Here is a 23,773-nt window from a genome sequence, read left to right as displayed (position 1 = left end):
ATTCACCAAATGCACATATTTGACACTAAAGCAAATGAATTAGTGGTTTCCAGGAAAAACACAGTGGAGGTCATAATGTCTATTGTCTGTTGGTAGAACTGAAAAATGGAAAGTGGTAGTGTTTCTGTAATGCCATCAACTGTTAGAATTCTGAGAGTTTTTATGCTGTGATTGATTATATGTTCCTTTGGATAGAAAATATCTGCCCGTGTTTTGAAAGAGTGACTCAGTATTGAGTCACATCCTGATCGGCTTCTTGTGCAATGATTTCTGTGAAAGTGAAAAACTGCACTGGCACCGCAAATTTCTGGCATGTCATTCAAACAACGGTACTGTCTGTAGGAGCGGATGCACAGGTGTAAGCTCAGACTGTGCTTGGTTTGGCATTATCACCGTTACTAGAGAATTTTTCTGTTCTAGTCATAAACGGTCTGTAAAATGTACACTCTGCAACACTATAATTATATGTGACAATGTAAGTTAGAGTTTAAATCATAAATAATAGTTCTTCTCATATAATTCTGGCTTATTCCAGTGATGGAGGTTTCTTATTTCTCACTACATTTAGCAACATTCTTATATTATTGTTTTGAGCCAAACATTGACAGTCCATTTTACATATAAACAGTGTTTATTATAGGTATTTAATGAAATATTTTTCATTGTTTTTTTCAAATTGTTTTTAAAAAACTTCAGTGAAGGGCGGCACGGTGGTGCAGCAGGTAGTGTCGCAGTCACACAGCTCCAGGGACCTGGAGGTTGTGGGTTTGATTTCTGCTCCGGGTGACTGTCTTGGTATGTTTTGCCTGTGTCCACGTGGGTTTCCTCCGGGTGCTCCGGTTTCCTCCCACAGTCCAAAAACACACATTGATAGGTGGATTGGCGACTCGTAAATGTGAGCAAGTGTGCGAGTGTGTGTTGCCCTGTGAAGGACTGACACCCCCTCCAGGGTGTATTCCTGCCTTGCGCACAATGATTCCAGATAGGCTCTGGACCCACAGGGACCCTGAACTGGATAAGGGTTATAGATAATGAATGAATGAAACTTCAGTGAAGAACCAGATAGATTTGAATGTTTGAATGTCACACGCAAGACAAGTCAATGAAAGAGCAAGCAGAAGACATCATATAATCAATTTAATTGCTTCGTGAACAGCTGACTTACAGGTGTGTAAAATAAATACACAATTTTCATCACAGCTATAATTTTCACTGACAAGCCTGTCAAACCATTGAGCAGCGCTGGGATATTCTCCATGCTTCTAGATTATACTTAGCTTCTCCTTCAAACATTACAGCACAGTGTATTGTGTCACAACTTTATCATGTCATCTTTAGCACTGCTGTGGAAAAATGTTAATTACTTTGAAGAGCTTGACCTTTTTATATAGCATTTTTACAACAGAAGCACTCTGAGACATTTCTGATTACGACACAGCCCTGGTTCAGAGAATGGACAGTGTCATTTAATGCACGAAGCTTGTGCATTAAATGACACTGTCCATTCTCTGAACCAGGGCTGTGTCGTAATCAGAAATGTCTCAGAGTGCTTCTGTTGTAAAAATGCTATATAAAAAGGGCCCAAAACCAAGAAGCAAAAATGCCTATTTAAAAAAAATTTTTACCACAGAGTATAAAAATGAAATTTCATTGCTTTATTTCTTTTTATTGTAACTGAATACTAGAAAAGTTAAGATGCTCTGAAAAAAGTAAATACAAACAGAATGCATTCATTCATTCATTTTCTGTAACTCTTATCCAGTTCATGGCAGCAGTGGTTCCAGAGCGCAAGGCAGGAACACAACATGAAGGGGTCACCAGTCCTTCACTGGCATTAATTTCAGTAATTTTCAGACCTCCAGATAGACCTACAGTAGTTATCTATTTTTACCTAATCTTTGTCACCTCTTTAGAGGTCATAGAACATGGTCCATTACTTATCTGTGGAGACTTCACTGAAGATCTGCCGTCAGACAGAATGTAGCCCATGATTAAATTTCTCCAGTTCAGAGGTTACACAACAGCTCACAGCAGCCACTACAGAGAAGAAAACACTTTTAGATTATGGGTGCATTTCCAGCAAAGGGCACTGTGGCAATTTACCTTCACCATAAGAAATAAATAATAATAATTATAACAATGGTCCAGCAGTGGAAGGCCTGCCACAGGCCCTAGCAAAATGGCCTGCACGCTTACAATGCTGTCAAATGGGCTTACCATCTGAATTCCACTGATCAGGGTCCCGGAATTCCCTCCTGCGTGCTACTCCAGGAGACACTGCTCAATGAGCGTTCTGTTGGGAGGAATTGACAGCGGAATTAGTCTCTTGTAGCTATGGGCTCTTGAATTTCATTTCACGCATTTGTCCATGCATTTCTTTCATTAATTCTCTCTTTAATTCCACCTTCCACTGGGCCTGTTGAAGCAGGGACTGAGACTGACTCTTGCATTACTGCACAGGATAGATCATACGTATTAGGCCCATATTCCAGCTCCAACAACAAGGCCTCTTGATGGAACTCAGTAAACGTGGCTGCAGGCGTTCGGCGTGCATAAGTCTGTAATGCTCGGCAAAAAAGGTCCATCTTCCAACCCTAGTCCAACCCAGCAACTGATCCTTTAGCTGAACTTCAGTAAGTGTCCCCACTGCGCTCAGCCCCCGCAACCTACAAAAGAGCTCTCGCAAACATAATACAAAATTTAAGTTTCTCCAGACCTCTGCTTGCTACTAAAAAACTGAGTTCTTAAAATTGGGAGGGGTTCCTCTGCAGCAAAAAGAGCATCTAGTTGTTGACATTTTTTTTTACTGCGGTATCTTTCACCTACTTCTAAAACATTGATTTTGCGCTTTGCTTCCCCAGCTAAAGCACTCATTAAAATCTATATATTTTTAGCTTCTGTTAAATCCTGTACTTCTAATAGCCCTTGAATTTGTTCCTTCCAATCCCCACATGTACTGACATCTTCACCACCCTAAATGTAGGTACCCAAGGGGCATCAGGAAACACTGGCATCATCATTCTATCAAAAAAAAAAAAAAAAAGAACACACAAAAACAAGATCTGAGTGCTGGGCTCTGTTTCAATCCCTGATCCTGCCGACTACGCCAAGAAAATGTTCTGGGGGAGGGAGGAGTAACAAGGTTGAAGGGCTTACTTGAAACCCTAAATTTGAAATAATATAATTTAAATCAAAATTTACAAATATGTATTAAAAAAAAAAAAAAACTACAAAACCCAAAGTGTCTAATGCACTCTCCCCAACGTAACCCCCTTCCAGCTTTACCCAAAAGCTTGTTCGGTCAGGGGAAAACAGAATTTGCCCAGCAACTAATAGACCAATCTAAATTCCAGTCATAAAATTACAAATTTCTCATTTGTGAATTTCAATCAATAAAACAATACAATAATAAAACTGTTCTTCCAATCGACACCAGTCCAGGGGAAGAAGAGCGAAGGAGGAAACAAAAAGAGGGAAACTCTGGTGGGCCCTGGGAGGTAGTCCCTTAAGTAGCAAGGTCCCAGTCTCACAAGCGCCCCTTGGTCACGTCCACTCCAGTACTCTAAAATACACAATAAAACAGCCGGCAGTAATCCAGAACTACTAAAATGAACTAAAATAAGTTGGAGGTTCCAAGCGAGAGGTTAAAACCTATTAACGGCTAGCGAACTAATCTTAGCAGCTGGAGACACTCAGGCCACAACAATTAAGGCTACAGTACTCACACCGTTCCGAGGCTGATCGTAAACAGCCTTTGACGTGGGCGTCCAAGCGCCCCCCGTCTCGTATCACCAGCGTCACCAGCTCCTCTCACCTCGGTCTGGTAGCTACTTCGTTGGCCCTCTCAGGATCACTCGCGACGGCTCGATTTCCAACTCTCTCCGCCGCGACGCCAAGTCAAGGTCCTTTACTCAATTACCTATATCCACGCACTAGTCGTCACGCCGTGACCGCCTGCCTTCCCTTGCTCCTCTTCTGCTCTCTTCTTTTTTGTCGGTCTCCTTCAGTTCCTTAAAAACAAAAAGTGTCCTCCTCCCAAAATTACGTCAGTTAATTTCCCCCAGCAATGATCGTCCTTATTGGTCCTGTCAGCAATTAGAGGTAGCAGCAGGTGGCAAGCAACATATACAGAGAAAAATAACAAATAAATAAATACACAACCCACCACAAATATGCACACATTGACAAAATAAAGCTCAATTTAAACACCACAAAAAAACACAAAATAATAAATTGCTTATCCCCAACATATAGAAGGAAGGAACACACCCTGGAGGTGGCACCAGTCCTTCACAGGGCGACACACACTCACACATTCACATCTACAGACACTCCTGAGTCACCAGTCCACCTACAAACATGAAACCGGAGCACCCAGAGAAATCCCACGCAAGCACAGGGAGAATAAATCACACTCCTCACAGACAGTCACCCGGAGGAAACCCACGCAGACACAGGGAGAACAAATCACACTCCTCACAGACAGTCACCCGGAGGAAACCCACGCAGACACAGGGAGAACAAATCACACTCCTCACAGACAGTCACCCGGAGGAAACCCACGCAGACACAGGGAGAACACACCACACTCCTCACAGACAGTCATCCGGAGGAAACCCACGCAGACACAGGGAGAACACACCACACTCCTCACAGACAGTCACCCGGAGGAAACCCACGCAGACACAGGGAGAACACACCACACTCCTCACAGACAGTCACCCGGAGGAAACCCACGCAGACACAGGGAGAACACACCACACTCCTCACAGACAGTCACCCGGAGGAAACCCACGCAGACACAGGGAGAACACACCACACTCCTCACAGACAGTCGCCCAGAGCGGGACTCGAACCACCAACCTCCAGGACCCTGGAACTGTGACAGAGACACTACCTGCTGATTAATATTGAAATTAATATATCCTAATGCATTCATTTTTTGGCCTCTGTCAGTCACAGGCCCTGTCAGTCACAGAATCATTCTGATTCTGCCTGAAATACAGTGCTAATGTCTGTGATCAGAGGATTTTCCAGATGCTTTAACGTGGTGCTGCTGAAGCCTCTACTTAAACAGAAAAGCTTGGTTCCTGCCATAATGTATCATTTAAGAACAACATCCTTTTTTCATTAACTTTTAGAAAAGATTGTTTTCAAAATTTAAATGTGTATCTAATGTCACACAAATTACCTGAGGAATTTGAGTCAGGGTTTTAACCTGAGCACAAATTCTGTCCGTTTTGATGTCAGTTGATCACAGCATACTGTTCACAGATGTTAAAATGTGAAGGGCTGATGAGACAATCTCAGGAGAGACAGACTGCGGAGGGAGTCTTGTTCTGCTTCAGAGACCTTTTTATAAAAAATGGTTCTGAGACACAGAAAAATATTTTTATAAGTGCAAATTTATATCTACAAGCTGATTAAAATTATTGATAAATATTTTGAGTCATTTTTAGTTATTTATTCCTTTCTTTCCTTTCAATGAGCTAAATGCTTTGTGAAGCAACAAGCAACATGATAGAACTTAAGAGTGAAATTTCACAAACTGAATCTTTTTCATTGTCATTCCAGTGGAACGGTTTGTTTAATTCTTTCACAACAAAGTAGTTGATGGAAAGATACTGAGACAGATACTGATGAGACAGATATAAGATAACAACTGGGAGGGACAAATTTCACAACTTCTCCGACTGTGACTTCAGGCAATGTATTAAGGTATAAAAGAACATCGGTGAAAGTTCAGTACTCTACACCTTGAAGAAGGTCTGAGTTTCCTTCATTTGTCCTCTTTTAAGAGTTCACACTTCTCAACATTTTTTGTACAATTTATTTTTAGAAGCGCATACAACATCATACTGCCTGTTTTATAGACAATGGCTGACTGCAAGGGTAAGTAAAATAATATGAATATTTCATTCATTGTCTGTAACCACTTATCCAGTTCTGGTTTGCGTGGGTCCAGGGCCTTCCTGAATTACTGGGCGCACAGGCACTGGGAACACACACTGGACAGAGGACCACACACTCACCCATCCACTCATACTCACAACTGTGGAGAGTTTCACACACTCACCCAGTCACTCACACACTCACACCTGTGGACAACCATATCCTAATGACCAAATTATTAATTAATTAATTAATTAATAATTAATGTATTAACAGGTTTATGTTTTGTGAAACTCACAGATCTTGTGCCCACTGTTTGGGGTCCTGAGTTCACTGAGGGGCTCCTGCCCTCATCTCAGCAGGTCTCTCTTCTCTATCACCTCTCGTATCTGTGTTTGGCTAAATTCCCCAAGCTGGAGAGGCTCCTCAGGATGCGATGTGTGGATACACAGATGCTCTTTGGATCTTCTGAGGCTGTCATGCTGAAGGTACCTTACACTTTTCAAATTCACTTGTGTGTCATTTCATACTGAGTCAGTTCCTACAGTAACACCAGTTCACATGGTGATAGGACATAAGATGAGAGATAAGAGCTAAGATTTTAGTCTAGGTAAACACTGGAGCAGCAGTTAAAAAAACATGCTTCAGTCTGGCCTCATGTATGATAACATGGTGCTATGAAAGCCAAGTAGCAATTTCTCAGCATCACTGACCACTGATCTGAGATTCTATTGCACCTCTGAGCTCTGGTTTATAAAGATAAGAAAACTGGTCCCTTATGCTGGCCCTCAGCCAATCAGTGTACCACAGGCTTATCAATGGCCACGCATAATCAAATTTGATGCTGTTTTTTGTAATGAATCTTGTTCACCCTCTGCAGTTTTTAAAATCATTAAAGTCATTTTTTTATTCAAACTGTCACCATTTCTGGATAAAATACACTTTCCCCTGCAGTTGTGCACTCATAGACAGCAAAAGAAAACAAAAAATGAAACGAGACCATTTAATTTTAATCTTCCCAATGAATGCAAAGATAAAACAACAATTTAATAACATCAAAATAAAATAAACGTTCAGGGAAATTCAAATGACCCTATTATAGGTTAAAAGTGTAGTAATAAGCAGCCAGTTAATTTGCAGTTCATGCCTTGAAATGTTTAATAAGGGCTTTAAAAGAGCGTTATAATATCCCAACTGAAGTTATGTAATTTGCTTTTGTTCGATTGAATTTATCATTTATCAAATTCAAATAAAATTTCTAAATTAATAAAATGCTTTTGTTGCACATATTTGTTTTGAACACTTCAGTTGAAGAATCACAAATAAATAACGATGTTATGTAGATAAGAAGATAAGATAACACTTTATTGATCCTGAAAGAAATTGTATTGTCACAGTACTAACAATAAATAACAATAAATAAAGCAGGGATATAGTAGTGGGTCACAGGTAATAAAGTGTGCTACGGTGCTATGAACTTTAATATATTAAAATTGAGGAGGGTCTAAATACATTTGAGTTCTGTATATGACACAAGAGCAGCCTTAGCATCATTACATTACAACACAGGTGAAAAATGGCTATAAAAATAAATGTACATGTCAAAAACAGCAGCATAGTTACTATTGCACTTGTGGTGTTCAGAATCAGTTGTCAGTAAAAGATAAAAAGCAGTGACAATGGGTACATCATGATAGTATAACTGACAGTATGGACTGGACGTGTAACAGTATGGTGTAGTTCAGCACAGATCAGACAGTAGGAGATCTGTAGTATCCCTGCAGTAAGGAGAGACTCATAGTAAAGCCTTATTGCTGTGGGAAGAAACAATCTCACACGCTGCTCCTTAGCACAAAGCAGCGGTATCAGTCTCCATTCAACGTGCTTCTACGTCCAATGTAGTGTGCATGGGGTATTAAGTATTGTCCCTAATGGCCAGCAGCTTGTTAAGTGTCAGTTTTTCTGCCACCACTTCTAGAGTGTCCAGTTTGACTCCAACAAGAGAGCCATATTTCTTGATTACTTTGTTCAGTTTGTTCAGTGCACTTTTGTTGATGCTGTTGCCCTAGGACACGACAGCACAGAATACAATGCTGGCAACAACGGACTGGTAGAATGTCCAAAGGAGTTTAGTGGACACTCCAAACTACCTCAGTTTTCTCAAAAAGTACAGTACTCTGTCCTTTCTTGAACACTGCACAGGTGATAATTCTCCAGTTCAGTCATGTTGTCCAAGTGCATGGCCAGGTCCTTGTAACTACCAGCCACCTCCACTTCCTCTCCATTGATGGAGACTGGTGATGAGGCAGGTCTGAGTTTCCTGAAGTCCACCACCATCTCCTTCAACTTACTGATGTGGAGCTGCAGATGGTTCAGCTGATAAAGTCTGACACCAGCTCCCTGTATTCAGCTTCCTGTCTGTTCCTGATACACCTCCCTGTATTCAGCTTCCTGTCTGTTCCTGATACACCCCACAATGGCAGTGTGATCTGAGAATTTCTGCAGGTGTAGGAGGTGTAGATGTCTAGAGGTGTAGATGTTGAACAGGATGGTGATAATACAGTCCTCTGGGTGCCCCCACCCTGCATTTGGCAGTGTCTGAAACACAACCCTGCAGCCGCACATACAGAGGGTGATTGTTCAGGTCCATCGTCCATGAGATGATGGATTCATCCACCTGCACCTGTCACAGTTTCTCTCCAAGTAACACAGGCTGTAGTGTGTTGAAAGCACTGGAGAAATCAAAGAACATGATCCTTACAGTGCTGCATGTTGTGTCCAGATGGGAGTACACCTTGTCCAGTAGGTAGATAAACGCATCATCCACTCCAATGCCATCCCGGTATGCAAAGTCAGATGTTCAGGTCAGATGAGGTGTAAATGATCTGTGTGGAGGAGGTATGGGCTGTGATGGTGGTGGCTGTTGTCTTCCTAAGGTGTTAAAAGGCGAGAACACTGGAGACTGTGTAGACAATGGGGCGGCCCACTGTTGTTGTTCTAGAGCTGCATGGACTGAAGCCAGTGATGTCATTCAGACCTGTCCACACATGACATGCATTGTTCTGCTCCAATTTGGTCTCCAGTTTAGCCCTTATTGTGAGTTCTGCTTGCACCCTCTTCAGCTCGTTCTTGTTCCCTGACCTGAAGAATTTTTAGGCTGCTTGTGACACATGGTTTGTTGTTGGGGAAGCATCAGATGGTCTTTGAAGGTACAACAGAGTCCACACAGAAGTTAACATAATCGGTGGCACATGTTGTAATCTCATCAATGTCTCGATGACGTGGTTAACAGAGAACATCCTACTGCGTGACCTCAAAACATGCCTGCAGTGATTCCACTGCCTCAGGTGACCACTTCCTCACTGTCTGTATTTGGACCAAGGGCTTGAACTGTGTAGTGAGGAATACAAGGTTGTGGTCATATCGGCCCAGTGCAAGGAGAGCTGTGGAGATGTATGCTCCTTTAATATTAGCATACAACAAGTCCAGGGTCCTGTTGTCCTGCATTTCACAGACTGGCTTGATGTGGGCAGACATGATGAGAGAGAAACAGGTTTAAAGAATCTAGACACTGACAAATTCTCATATTCTTCTTTCTACTGCAGTGTGTGGGCACCAGCAACAACTTGGTCACCTCTCTGTTTCCCATTCTGATTAATGCCATTGAATGTAATAAGCCAACACTGGCTGTAAAGTACCTAGAGAAAGCAAAAACCTGGATCACTGAAATTATTCAAGACGTGGACAGGATGGTGCAAAGGTAATTAAACTTTTTTTTTAACATTGTCATAGTGAGCACTGGACTCTATGTTTTAACTCACCTTTATTTAATTAGACTTTGTTTTAGTTTCTAATTTTACTGTGATTTTATTTTCTTTAAAACGTAAACCAACAAAATGACTGAAATAAAATTCCTTAAAGTATTATGCCAGAGTTTGGATGTGACAAAATCCATCATCCTTGACCTCAGTGAGCAGTCATTCAAGCAAATTTCCTAGAGCCCCCCATTTAGACTACATTTCTACTTAAAATGTGTCACTCTCCAGTCAGTGGTGTGTGCTGGTGAAAAGAGGCCCTATGTGAATCTCTAATGGATTGGCATAAGATATTTTACGTCTTATATTGAATATGATTTTAATATGAAACATTTAGGTACGAAGCACTCAACAAAGACGTAGCTATGACAACAAGTGACATCAACACAGAAAAGAAAGAGACAGAAGCTGCACTGAAGAACCTCGCCCAGGAACAGAAGGCAATGATGGATGCCATAAAGGGACTTGAAGGCAATATGAGAAGCTCCACCACCAAGATTAATGAAATCCAGAGAGAAATTGATGCCAAAAACTCAGAGCTTCAGAATGCAGTGAGAGACTTGGCATGCAAAACTCAAAAGCTTAGCATGATAGCTGCATGTGTGCCCTTCATTGGTGCTATCATTAAAGCCGCGGAAGAGTCCAAATTTGTTCCTCAAGCTACTGCCAATATCAAGAGACTTGAAGCAGATGTGAATAGACTGAATGATTCAAAGAATGCAGAAAAACAGAGGGAGTGGACCCTTCAGATTCAGCTGATTGACAAGCGGATGCAGCTATCCAAACTACAGATTGAACTGGGTGAGTATGAATATTATTATTATTATTAGTGCTTTGGCACATAATAATAAGGTAATAAGGTAATTTCAAAATCTAATCTATTGAGCTGTCCATCAGCACGGAGCATAGTCTTGGTAGACTGAAGTAAACAGCACCTCCAAAACAGCACATACAATTTCAAAAATATGTGTCATGAGCTGCACTTTCTTTAATCAACAATATTGCAAACAGGTTTGAGACTGGTTTGGTGTCACTGTGGTGGCCAGGGGGAGCCTTGTTTATTCAATTGTACAATTTCGGCATTTTACCAGTTAAATCAAAAAACATTTCCTCATTTTAAGAAGTGGGCCAGTGGGCAGCTGTCGCCTAATGGTTAGAGTAGAGGGCTTAGGTCTGAAAGGTTGTTGGTTTGATTCCCACGAGCAGCAGGAAAACTGTGGGAGTGAAGGAACAGCACTGTCCTCCTCAATCCACAGCTGATGGGCCCTTGAGACACCGAACCCACAACTGCTCCCCGCTCTGGGTGTGTTTTCACAGCCACTAATGTGGAAGACATATTTCATTGTACCATGACAAATGCACATTTATGTTTTACGTTTACATTAAAATCAGTGTTTGTGTCCGAAAAAAAACAGATAATTTTTCATATTAGATGTGATATGAATTAGTGAATACAACTGTACAATAAAATTTGACCGCGACGTTTACACACACTCACACTAGATTAGAGGCAGTGAACACACTCTTCTGGAGTGTGCAGGTAGCCAGCTTTGGTGCATGGGGAGCGTTTGGGGGTTAAGTGCGTTCCTCAAGAGTACTACACCTGTGGATGTTCCCACTGGTCACAGGGATCGAACAGGCAAACTCCCAGTACCAAGCTCATCCTCAACCTTTAAGCCACAACTGCCCCCATTTGGCAACAGCTGACCCCTTTGATCCTGGACATTGGAAATATTTTTCAAATTATATTCCACAATTCAGTATGAGTCTAATGAAAGTTCCCTGCACGCTGTTCTCAGTTGGAGACTCACTTACCCGCACTGGTCTCTTCTACTTGTTTGCTTAGTTTTAATTCCATCTCAGCCACCACAATCACCATGTAACAGCCACTCCATCGTTAAAATGTGGAATAGGAAAACTCTGGGTAACTATTGAGCACTGCAGAACTGTCAGTGAGTGTATGTCTATATTTTTCTTTCACCAGGTATCATCCCGGAGCCCACCCACCTTAGTGATGTCCAGATATACCTGAGTAAAATTCAGCAAATCCTCAATGATCTCAAAGTCTTCTGGGAGAAAGTGCTAGGTTTGCTTGGTCTCATCAAAGCAAAAACCTTTGTGGGTGAAGATCTCATTGATGAACCTGACCTTAAGAACGACTTTGTGATGTCTATACGGAAAGCCTCAGCGGTAAGTGATGATGGGCAGGAAGGTGGTTTTTGGTTTTTATCTCACACCAACGTGACTGTAAATATGAGGAACAGAATAATGTTCACAGTTTATTTCAGTGGTATGGAATTTCTCCACTTCCCGTGCCACGTGTGGAGCTGTGTGATTGGTTCATTTTGTAACGTGACTGCTTCAACTCATTGTGTTCTTTCCCTGTCCAATGTATAATAAAACCTCATTTTAATGTGTTACGATAATCAGGTCAGCTCTGTAATGAGAGCACAGAGAAAAACACAAGCCTCGCACTGGCCTGCACGGATAAAAATCTTCTTACATGAGAACAGCTCAATGTTAGTGGGGACTCCTGCTCAGTGAAATGTCCTGCATCACAAAAGTGTGGTTACTTTTTCCTGCCAATTTGCAAAACTAGTGACATTGAAATGCACAATTGAGCCAGAGCTTCGATACAGTTCTTGCGTGTGAAAGCAGAGATAATGAGACCCAACTGCAAATGAGCCCAGAATCTTTCATTATACAACTGTGGAGAATAAAAGAACAGAATAAAAGTCCTGGAGATGAAACGGGGCGAATGACATCAACAAAACTTTGAAATCTAGTTAATATAGAATATGGTACAGTTATGTTCCCGAATTAAAAGTACTGTATATATGTATCCCTAGAGATACCAGAGAGCAGTAAGGCAGGCTGAATATCTGACTATTGTAATGTGCTGTTTTCACAGATCTGGCGCAGCTTTGGTGACTCCTGTAATAAAGCTGTTGTAATATTCAGAATTCAGTCCAAGGATGCCTACAAGTTCCTGGAGACTGACCCGAGCACCCTGTCTCCACAGGAGTGGCAGAGACAATATGACTGTGTGAAAAAACAGCTAGAGAACCTTAAAGTTTGTGGTACTTCTGCAGTCAACTACTGAGGATGCTAATGCTAATGCGAATTTAAGGCTGTCAGTAAAAAAATCATACTTTACTCACTTTACTAATTAGGACTATAACTCACCTGTATTCTCTAAATTTTGCTTTATTCTCTTTTTCTAATCGCTTATGCATTTTATCATTAGCATAAACTTTGGATGTTAACTAATCCATGTTTAACTGTCACTATCATGTGTTACACAATGATACTGACCTTTTAAACATCTGCATTTCAATAAAGCTTTCAAAGGCATTGTGTTTGTCTCAGACTCCTGCCTCTTTTTCCTTTGACCCACCAGTGTCCACTGTGAGGGTCTGAATGTGGAGGGCTGACTCTCATCTCTAACTCTAACTACACTTTCAGATTAATTAGTGCCTCCATCACAACTCATTAAATGTTGTACATTGCAATGTATGTCTATATGAATAAACTCAGCTGCATTGAAGTCTCCATGCCCAATGCCAAGAATCATTCAGAGGAATATAAAACTTCCTAACATAGGCTGGTAACATGTTGCATTAAATTAATAAACATTGTTTTAAATTATTTACAACGTTAGACATTACATTTTAATATGTGCATTAAAGAAAAAAAATGGTAGTAAAATTTAGCCATAAAAACCCTATCATATTCATTCAATACTGCTTCCTGTATCACAGAATTTTAACAAAAAAAAGAAGTGGGGATAATATTTCTGAATATTAAAGACATGTTACACCATGCCCTACATGACTTTAAACAATTTAAAAGGTGCTGTATCATGTCACAGAAACAAAGGTATTTACATAAATATTTGTATTCAATCTAAGGAGCATTGTGTAGAGAATAAGCTTGGACAGCAATTGTTCCCTTGCTTCCATTGACTGCTGTAAGAAAATCAATATATACACAGCTCTCCATCTCACAGCACACCAGATTAGTGGGTGTTCAGAAAGACAGGGCATCCCTTTGCAAATCTAAGAGGGTATCTTTCAGTTGAGAAGCTGTTTGCAAACATATCATAAAGGACAATTTTTTGGTGCTGAAATGTTTTCTGAAAGCTGTTGGCATCCAATTATACATACATTATTTTCACAGCAGGAGCCAATCTCAGAATTGTTCTCAGAAGAGTGCCTTGTAGAAAATAAATTTTAGTCGTGTTTTCTGTGCTTTGTGATGACAATCTCTAGACGCAGGGCTCAACATTCCCAGTCAGAAGGTGATTCCTACACCAAAAGAGAAAAATAATAAAGTATATGTACTGTATTGTAAGCAATGTTTATTAGCACTACACAGCATTAATCACTTTAAACACAAAGTCATATCAATTCTATATATTTATAGCATTTATTTGGACAGGAATGTTAATTTACAAACGTCATAAACCTCTAGATTAAAGCTGAGCCTTTTGCTTAACTTCACCATCATTATCTGAGGTACAGTTGGGCTTTTATTAAAGATCAATGGAAATTGATTGGAAGTGAGATCCTGCCTCAAGTGGAGGAGTTTAAATACCTCGGGGTCTTGTTCACGAGTGAGGGAAAGATGGAGCGTGAGATTGACAGGCGGATCGGTGCAGCGTCAGCAGTAATGCGGGCTCTGTACCGGTCCGTTGTGGTGAAGAAAGAGCTGAGCAGAAAAGCAAAGCTCTCGATTTACCGGTCAATCTACGTCCCAACCCTCACCTATGGTCACGAGCTTTGGGTAGTGACCGAAAGAACGAGATCGCGGGTACAAGCGGCTGAAATGAGTTTTCTCCGCAGGATGTCTGGACTCTCCCTTAGAGACAGGGTTAGGAGCTCGGACATCCGGGAGAGACTCGGAGTGGAGCCGCTGCTCCTCCACGTCGAGAGGAGCCAGTTGAGATGGTTCGGGCATCTGGTTCGGATGCCTCCTGGACGCCTTCCTGGAGAGGTGTTCCGGGCATGTCCAACGGGGAGGAGGCCCCGGGGCAGACCAAGAACACGCTGGAGAGACTATATGTCTCGACTGGCCTGGGAACGCCTCGGTATACCCCCGGAGGAGCTGGTGTCGGTGGCTGGGGAGAGGGAGGTCTGGGTTTCTTTGCTCCGACTGCTTCCCCCGCGACCCGGATCCGGATAAGCGGTGGATAATGGATGGATGGATCAATGGAAATATTCAGGAGTGCCATACTGGAAAAACCGTCTAAAAAACTAAGTTGAATTAATTGTACATTTATTGCATTTTTAGAACAATAATGGATTAAATTATATCTTTTATTTGTAGTCAGTCCACTGCGAACCAACTAGGACATATCCAGTCATGCAGTTTATTTCCATTCCATTTCATGCAAGTGTAAACAATTTCAATGGATTGGAAGCATGTGAATATTTCATGAGGTTTGGTATAAAGTGATGAACAATAACCTAACTTTTGGTGGACAGTCCTTTTATATCCACCAGCATTTTCACGGGTGTTTTAATTATGTGCCAAATTGGAGTGTGTTGCAAGAATCAAATTCTAAATCTGTTCTTTGAAAACATGAGAAATACATTCCATTGTGCTTTTGTCAGTGAAGCAAACCTTGAAGTGAATGACTAAATCCCAGATTTATCATAGCTTTTCTGGAAATGGGATTTTTACAAAAAGTGTGCACCAATGGAGTTGGTTAGCTAAGAATTATTAAATGAATGACCAGAGGTGTAGCTCACTCCTGATTATTTTCACCATGACCACACAGATATATTGGCTTGCCCCTGGTCCTTTACAGTAAAGAGTTCCAGGTAATGATAGATGAGCACCAGCAGCTGTGCAGGTGGACTTACAACTGTAAGACTGTTACAACCCCAGACTGTAATGTTTGTCAAATATGCCATGTCTGTATTTTTCTCTGTTAATCTGCTCTGGGTGTAGCCTATCAATCTTTGACTGATCTGGTACCGCCCCACTGCTCTTGACTGGCTGCCTCTGGTTTCTGTACTGCCCTCTCACTCCTGATTGGCTGCCCTAGATTCCTGGCTTTCTTTAAAAGCAGTGTCAAGTTGGGCAGCTGGCAGTCTGCTGTCTCTAATTTCTTGTGAAATGTGATTTTTGAATGCCTTATTTGGCATATATATGTGCTTTATCTATGTCCAAGTGTTAACCCTGTAGCAGGGAGTTTGATGCCATTTGTGTTATTATCCACTTTCCTCCTGGTTTCCTTTCACTAGTGTAAGGGTGTTTTATTTTATTTATTTATTTATTTATTTATTTATTTATGGGGAGGGGGGTAATTTGGCCTTTTTAGCTTTTGAAACTAAAACACACTACTAAATAAACACTTAAAAGAGTACAGTACAGTTTTCTCATTTTATTCATTTATTTTTCTTTTATTTTGTCTTCTGTTGTGGCTGAACCTGCATGTAACACAGAGAAATACATAAAAATGCACATAGTCCAAATCCCCAGCCTAACTAAACCCAGTAAGGTGGCATACTGGGGCTGTAGGAATGATATGGTCAAGGACCTGGTCTCTCCCCTTAACATCCCAATGAGCAGAAGACCGAAGGTGACCGAGAAAGGACAGTGTAGGGCTGGACCAACACAGCCACTGAACAAGCCCTACCCTGTAAAGTACTGAGGCATTAAGTTGCCAAGACAGCTGACTTATTAGAAGTGATAAATTAATGTTTATTTATCAATGTATCACTCATAATTTGTTAATTAACCTGAGACTCAGTTAAATTCCCAAACCAGCAACACTTCATCAGAATGTATTTACCTCTTTCTTAATGCATTTATGCGCCTTTATATCCAAATGTCTGAAGGTAATCCCACACTGGCATTGCTTCTCTTCTGGGTGAATACAGTGATGTTTCTGGAGACCCCTCGGTCCAGTAAAACTCTTCCCACACTGATATGGTTTCCCCCCTGTGTGAATGCGTTGGTGTCTTTGAAGACTACTCAAATGAGTAAAACTCTTTCCACACTCTGAACACCTGTACAGGTTTTTTCCCGGTTGAATACACTGGTGACCTTTGAGAGAACTCTGATGAATAAAACTCTTCTTACACCTGGAACAGTAATAAGGTTTCTCTCCTGTGTGAATACGCTTGTGTATTTTGAGACTGCTCTGTTGAGTAAATCTCTTCCCACACTCTGAGCACTGATATGGTTTTTCTCCTGTGTGAATGCGCTGGTGTTTTCTGAGAGAACTGTGATCTTTAAAATTATTCCCACACTCTGTACAGTAATATGGTTTCTCTCCTGTGTGAATGCGCTGGTGTCTTTGGAGATTGCTCTGTGTAGTAAATCTTTGCCCACACTCTGAACAGGAATAGGGTTTCTCTCCTGTGTGAATGCGCTGGTGTCTTTGGAGATGACTCTGTACAGTAAAACTCTTCCCACACTCTGAACACGAATAGGGTTTTTCTCCAGTGTGCACACGAATGTGTCTTTGGAGATGACTCTGTACAGTAAAACTCTTCCCACACTCTGAACAGGAATATGGTTTCTCTCCTGTGTGAATGCGATGGTGAATTCGAAGATCGCTCTGTCTAGTAAAACTCTTCCCACACTCTAAGCACTGATACGGTTTCTCTCCAGTGTGAGTGCGATGGTGTCTTTGGAGATTACTCAGTTGATTAAACCTCTTCCCACACTCTGAACAGTGATACGGTCTCTCTCCAGTGTGAATGCGTTGGTGTGTTTGCAGATTGCTCCGTAAAGTAAAACACTGCCCACATTCTGAGCAGGAATACGGTCTCTCTCCTGTGTGAATGCGCTGGTGTTGCTGGAGAGAAATCTGTTGATTAAAACACTTCCCACACTCTAAGCAGGAATATGGTCTCTCTCCAGTGTGAATGCGTTGGTGTCTTCTGAGAGAACTCTTTTGATTAAAACTCTTCCCACATTCTGAGCAGTCTACATTTTTCTTTTTGTCTGGATTCATTTGTGTTTCTCCTCCAGATGTGCTAGTGTCAGATGTAGCAAATGATATTTCCAGAGAACTAGAGCTTCCACACACTATATCCTCACATTTAATATCTCCTAATGTCCACATAGCAGTTTGTTCCCCTTGGTGATATTTTCTTAATGAATTTGTGGAAGTAGTGTAGAACTGTCCTAGACACTAGGAGAAGGAGAGGAAAGGTGACATGCTTTTCTTTTCTGGAAGAAAAAAAAAGAAAGTTAAAATTCTATGTGAAATTTCAAAGTATATATGCAAAGATTATTAGATCAAGTTTCAAATTTTTTAGACACTACACTTGCCACAGTCCCAGTTCACAAATCAAGATGGATTCTTACATATTTAGGTATCTAAGGATTGGATGGATTCTTACATATTTAGGTAACTCAGATTTTTGAAAAGCACACAAACCTGAACAGTGTGTAAGCAGTAGTATAGGGTGGGCCATTTATATACATACACCTTAATAAAATGGGAATAGTTGGTGATATTAACTTCCTGTTCGTGGAAAATTAGTACATGGGAGGCGGGAAACTTTTCAAGATGGGTGGTGACCATGGCGGCCATTTTTTATCCAACTTTTTCTCCCCCCAATGGGAAGAGGGTCATGTGAAACATCAGACTTATTGGGAATTTCACAAGAAAAACAATGGTGTGCTTGTAACTTTATTCTTTCATGAGTTATTTACAAGTTTCTGACCACTTATAAAATGTGATTCATTAAATCACTAGAGATTTAATGAACTGTTATTATTGTTTGAGAGCACATTCTCTGAATTACAGTGCAGATCACAAAGCTCAAAGCATGCCATAGTTGGAAAGAGGAACAGTCAGATATAGTATCAATCATGGTCAGCGTTACTCAAGGGAAACATGAACTGTGGTTTCTAGAAAAATCTTAGTAAAATGCAGTTATAGATAACATAAGATAAAACACATCTTAACTTTTAAAGAAATCATTCTTTGTAGGTTAACCATGGCTTTATTAATTCTAGTATCTATATTTAAGAACTGAAATCTATATTCAGGCAAATCTCAGTACAGCCGTATCCTATATAAATAGGTGCAAACACACACATTCTAATTCTCAGTGAGGACACAGCAGCTCCCACATTTCCTCCCTTCTCCACCTTCCTTTCAGAGAGAGAACCTGTCTGTACCTGTGTCTGAGAGAGATAGAGTAAACAGTGTAGAACTGTCTCACACACCGTGAACTTCAATAGAACACAGTGTAAACAGTTTGTAAAACAGATTTTTACCTTCAGTTAAACAGCTCCTGATTTCACACAGCTCCCCTTCTGCTCCTTCCTCACACACAGCCCCTGCCTCTTCAGGTATGATTGGCTGGAACTGCATACAACCTACTCCCTGATTGGCCAGTCGCCATAAACACCAGGTCCTTGTTCCAATAGGAGAGTTTCCTCTGGAGAGAGGGCGGATGCAGGTTAGACTGCACTGCTGCTCACACACTCTCTATTTTAAAGAAACAGTGTCTGAATCCCAATACTCATGTGTGCAGAGCTGTAGGTGTATGGCATGGGTCACCAGTCTTATCCAAAATGGGCCAGTGTGGCTGAAGGTTTTCATTCCAATTAGATTTAGACTGCACTTTATTAAATGGAGCACACCTGATTCTACTTGTCTGACCACCAACTAGTCTCCTTCTCTAAACAGTTATACAGGGTGTACTCCTGTTTGGTTGGAATGAAAACCTGAAGCCACACTGACCCTTTGTGGACAAGACTGGTGACCCTTGGTGTAAGGTGTCTATTCATTAACTTCAACAAGTTTTTTTTCCACAAGCACCCCCTCAAGCACACTAGATGTGACCCTCTCAAAGACTGCATCAGATGATAATTTGGTGAATGAAATTATCAAAAACATTTTTGGTCAGAACCAGCTCTTTCTCACTCTGCCTTGCCATTTCCCCTTGGGGTAAACTCTTCGGGGCTGTTACATTTCGGTATGTGATAAATGAGCCCTCTGAGCAGCAAGGGAACAAGTCCACACTGATGTCCACTTCAGAAGCAGAACCTTCTCAGGATGCAGTGGTGCAATGGTGAAAAATCTGATAGACAAAGCAGTTTATAAATGTAAGCCAAAACCAGTCTTTACAAAGTTTAAAATGTCAAAAAAAAAAAAAAAAGAACTAAACACAATCACCTTTACACTTTATTAGACGGTTGTATTTCATAGAGCAGGGCATCACTGGGAACCAGATATTTCTGCAGAAATACTGATGTTGTTGAATAACGTAGTCCTGTCACAACTGTGTATAATACATATATTGACCCCTCACTCCCTGGTGTTCTGGCTTTAATATGTCCACAGATTTTTGTAAAATGATCAACAGAAAAGCTGAGCAAATGAACTGGTCAGAAAGGCAGTAAAAGTGAAATGTGCCATTGGTGAGTTTTACAGGGACAGCTGATATGACCTTCGTTAAGACTTAATCCCTCACAAAACCTGATTCTGTGTTTTTTGTGCTGTGTGAAACCAATGAAACTAAGCATTTATTAGGTGCTTTTTTTATTAATTCTTAGGCCATATCACCCAGCCCCATATTAAATTCCACATTGAGATAATCCACGCTCATCAGATTTATCCTCAACCCTCAGATTAATTCAAATTAATAATGCTGTCATTAGATTAATCTGCTTATGAAAATGTCTGAACAACAACACATTTAACACAATGTTCATTTGGGTGTTGAGAACAATCACAAGTTTCCAACGTCTCCAGATATTTCAGAAAGCAAATTTATTTCCTTCACTGCCACACCGCCCCCAATTTTCCTTCTGCTCATGGGAATCAAACCAACGACCTTTCAGTCCTACAGTCCCAAGCCTGAAAACCTATAATTAATATAGAAAATGGTAGGTACTGGATATATACCACTGAGGGCAACACCACAGTGGTCTGAGCCACAGACACTCTGCACACAACTTGATGGAGGGTCTGATACGTTCAACGCATTAATCGAGAAGTACCAGACTCTGCCTAGAAACTCTAACAATGTGAGACTACCACAATGAGAACAAAGGGTACCAGCACAGTGAGTTTTCCTGAGAGTTTAGACTGAAACAAACATTCATTCACATGGGTTTTGAAATCAGCTCAAGTTTTGAAGTTCTTTTAAATCTTACTTTTAGAAATATTTTCCAAATTGTACTCATTTGGTAAAGGGTTGCTTTGCGATGCAGCACTGCACAGTAAAACACCAACCCTGTTATAATCTTCACATTAAAACAAAAGCACACTGGGTTGAACAGACTGACTTTTGCTAATGGTCAGTGAGTTTGAAGGATTGTCATCTTGTGCATGTGGGTCAAATGAATAATATCTGATAATGAAATCAGATTTGATAATGACTGTAATGATGTTCTCCGAGACTCCTCACTCTACTAAATTACTTCTTTCACTCTGAATCCTGACACACTTCACTCCTGTGTGAATGTGCAGGTGTTTTTTGAGAGAATCAATCCCGTTAAAACTCTTCCCCACACCCTCAACACTGATGTGGCTTTTCTCCTGTGTGAGTGCGCTGGTGTTCTCGGAAATATTTCAGTCTTGTAAAATTCATCACTCACTCTGAACAGTGATATGGTTTCTCTCCAGTGTGAAGGTACTGATGCTGTTGGAGAGATATGTGTTGATTAAATGGAATAAGGTTTCTCTCCTGTGTGAATGCACTGGTGTATCTGAAGGTGACTCAGTTTAATAAAAAGCTTCCCACACTCTGAGCACTGATATGGTTTCTCTCCTGTGTGAATGCGCTGGTGTGTTTGGAGATTATTCTGTGTAGTAAAACCTTTCCCACACACAAAGCACTGATATGGTTTCTCTCCAGTGTGAATGCTCAGTTGAAATGCAATGTTCCCTTTTGAACTACTATCTGTATTAAATAGAGAGGCGCTTGTGTTGTGATCACTCTCTCCCTCTCTTTGTCCGTTATCTTTATCGTCTGTAAAACGTGGAAATGTTTTTACCTTCAGCAAAAACTGCTCCTGATATTTCTCCAACACACACAGTCCCGCTCTCACAAGTCCCGCTCCCTCAGACACGATTGGCTGAAACCTCATATCAACTAAGCTTTGAATAGCCAGACTGATGAGAAGCACTCTTCGTTGCCATAGCAATCGGGTTCAGAGGCAGGCTTAACTGAGGAGCGAATCAAACCACAGCTCTGCTCTCTGAGCCCCACCCCGCACTGCAGCTCTCTCTCACACACACACACACAGACACACTGTCTTAAAGGGATAGGCACCACAATAGACAACTTTAAAAGAACACTGTTTTATATTTTTACCTTTAAATTACAGCTCCACAATCATTGTAATATTTTAGAACAAAGCCTCTGTTATTGCAACTTGGGGCTCAGCACTGCAGAAACGGCATTATGTTATTTTTAGAGTAGGGAACAGGTGGTGTCATCTCCCCACTGATTTCAGTACAGTGCTATTAATATGAATAACATTAGGGGGATCCCTATGAGCAAAAAAAAAAAAACTAATTTTACACATTCATCATTCATTCATTCATTGCCTGTAACCCTTATCCAGTTCAGGGCTGTAGTGGGTCCTGAGCCTACCTGGAATCACTGGGTGCAAGGCAACACGCCCTGGAGGGGACACCAGTCCGTCACAGGGCAACACACACACTTTTGAGTTGCCAATTCACCTACGAACATGTGCTTTTGGACTGTGGGAGGAAACCCACACAGACACAGGGAGAGCACGCCAAACTCCTAACAGACAGTCACCTGGAGCCGGACTTGAACCAACAACCTGGGCTGACATGGGCTTCAAGAACAAAGCACTCTCCTGGTTTGAGTCTTATCTCACTGGACGATCCTTCAGTGTGTCATGGCTTGGACAAACATCAGCGCGACACCACCTCACCACAGGTGTGCCCCAAGGCTCAGTGTGGGGTCCCCTCCTCTTTGCCTTATACACCATCTCTCTAGGCCCAATCATACATTCACATGGCTTCTCCTATCACTGCTATGCAAATGACACACAGCTTTATTTATCCTTTCCTCCAGGTGACAGTTCAGTGGCAACTCGAATCTCTGACTGTCTCTCTGACATATCTACATGGATGATGGAATATCACCTCCAATTGAATTTATCCAAAACTGAACTGCTGGTCCTCCCAGCCAAGCAAGCTATTCTCCACAACATCAGCATCAAGCTAGAGTCCCTATCGGTGGCTCCCACCAAGGCTGTAAGAAACCTGGGTGTCATGGTTGATGACCAGCTGACCTTCGCAGAACACGTTACCGCTGTAGCTCGATCGTGCCGCTTCTCCCTATTCAACATAAGGAAGATTAGGCCATATCTAACTCAACATGCAACACAGCTCCTCGTTCAGACGTTAGTAATCTCCCGTCTAGACTATTGCAACGCCCTCCTGACAGGTCTTCCCGCCTGTGCTGTGAAACCGCTACAGATGATCCAGAATGCTGCAGCACGCCTGGTTTTCAACCAGCCTAAAAGAGCACATGTCACACCCCTATTAGTTGAGCTGCATTGGCTACCCTTAGCTGCTCGCATCAAATTTAAATCACTAATGATGGCCTTCAGAGTATTCACTGGCTCTGCTCCCATCTTCCTCAATAGACTCTTAAAACCATACGTTAGCGCCCGCCCTCTCCGTTCCTCAAAGGAGCGCCAACTAACACGACCAACCCCCCGTACAGGTCAGTTGAGGCTATTCTCATCTCTGGTACCACGCTGGTGGAACGAGCTTCCAAGCACCATCAGAGCAACAGAAACCCTCTCTGCATTCAAGAAACCCTTGAAAACCCAGCTCTTCCGAGAGTATCTCTTGCTCTGAAAGTCTTTCTTTAATGCACTTATTACTTCCTGGCATATTGCACCCAATGTAAGGTAATTTGTATAAATTGTGCTGTAGTTCGAATGTTAGATCCTCTTTTGTAAGTCGCTTTGTATAAAAGCATCTGCCAAATGCATAAATGTAAATGTAACCTCCAGGCCCCTGGAGCTGTGACAGAGACACTACCTGCTGCACCGCCAATTTTTTACACAGTGTTCCTGTGTACATAAGTTTTATC

General features: G+C 41.5%; 2 protein-coding genes and 1 long non-coding RNA gene across 4 annotated transcripts; 1 reads left to right on the top strand and 2 right to left on the bottom strand.

Moving 5' to 3' along the window:
* Window positions 1-1,586: 1,586 nt before the first annotated feature.
* LOC136694271 (uncharacterized) lies at window positions 1,587-3,970 on the bottom strand. Its single transcript, XR_010802159.1, has 3 exons — window positions 3,728-3,970; window positions 2,218-2,293; window positions 1,587-2,037 (listed from the first exon to the last, which is right to left on the bottom strand). It is a non-coding gene; the product is annotated as an uncharacterized lncRNA (long non-coding RNA).
* A 1,796-nt stretch (window positions 3,971-5,766) lies between these two features.
* Window positions 5,767-13,167, top strand: LOC136694245 (uncharacterized). Its single transcript, XM_066667649.1, has 6 exons — window positions 5,767-5,892; window positions 6,193-6,380; window positions 9,498-9,652; window positions 10,045-10,508; window positions 11,692-11,897; window positions 12,619-13,167. Exons 1-6 carry the CDS (start codon window positions 5,877-5,879, stop codon window positions 12,808-12,810), a joined length of 1,221 nt encoding a protein of 406 aa, XP_066523746.1. The 5' UTR covers window positions 5,767-5,876; the 3' UTR covers window positions 12,811-13,167.
* A 539-nt stretch (window positions 13,168-13,706) lies between these two features.
* LOC136694242 (zinc finger protein 135-like) lies at window positions 13,707-21,867 on the bottom strand. 2 transcript variants are annotated; one of them, XM_066667639.1, is made up of 5 exons: window positions 19,861-20,004; window positions 19,609-19,765; window positions 18,957-19,120; window positions 16,510-17,897; window positions 13,707-14,014 (listed from the first exon to the last, which is right to left on the bottom strand). In XM_066667639.1, the coding sequence occupies exons 4-5, from the start codon at window positions 17,788-17,790 to the stop codon at window positions 13,988-13,990; spliced, it is 1,308 nt and encodes a 435-aa protein (XP_066523736.1). In that variant the 5' UTR covers window positions 17,791-17,897; window positions 18,957-19,120; window positions 19,609-19,765; window positions 19,861-20,004; the 3' UTR covers window positions 13,707-13,987. The 2 variants fall into 2 exon arrangements, with proteins under 2 accessions (XP_066523736.1, XP_066523737.1); XM_066667640.1 differs by lacking the exons at window positions 19,609-19,765; window positions 19,861-20,004 and adding an exon at window positions 21,687-21,867.
* Window positions 21,868-23,773: the final 1,906 nt, after the last annotated feature.

Source organism: Hoplias malabaricus, chromosome 4 (genome assembly GCF_029633855.1).
Source record: "Hoplias malabaricus isolate fHopMal1 chromosome 4, fHopMal1.hap1, whole genome shotgun sequence".
In the NCBI taxonomy this organism is placed as follows: Eukaryota; Metazoa; Chordata; class Actinopteri; order Characiformes; family Erythrinidae; genus Hoplias; species Hoplias malabaricus.
This window is presented reverse-complemented; position numbering and strand designations above follow the sequence as displayed.

Coding starts and splice junctions, on each gene's coding strand:
- LOC136694245 (XM_066667649.1), top strand. Junction 9,653..10,044: donor GTGGACAGGATGGTGCAAAG/GTAATTAAACTT, acceptor TGAAACATTTAG/GTACGAAGCACTCAACAAAG. Junction 11,898..12,618: donor CTATACGGAAAGCCTCAGCG/GTAAGTGATGAT, acceptor CTGTTTTCACAG/ATCTGGCGCAGCTTTGGTGA.
- LOC136694242 (XM_066667640.1), bottom strand. CDS start 17,790: ATGTGGACATTAGGAGATATTAAATGTGAGGATATAGTGTGTGGAAGC. Junction 14,015..16,509: donor ATAAATGCATTAAGAAAGAG/GTAAATACATTC, acceptor CTTTTGGTGTAG/GAATCACCTTCTGACTGGGA.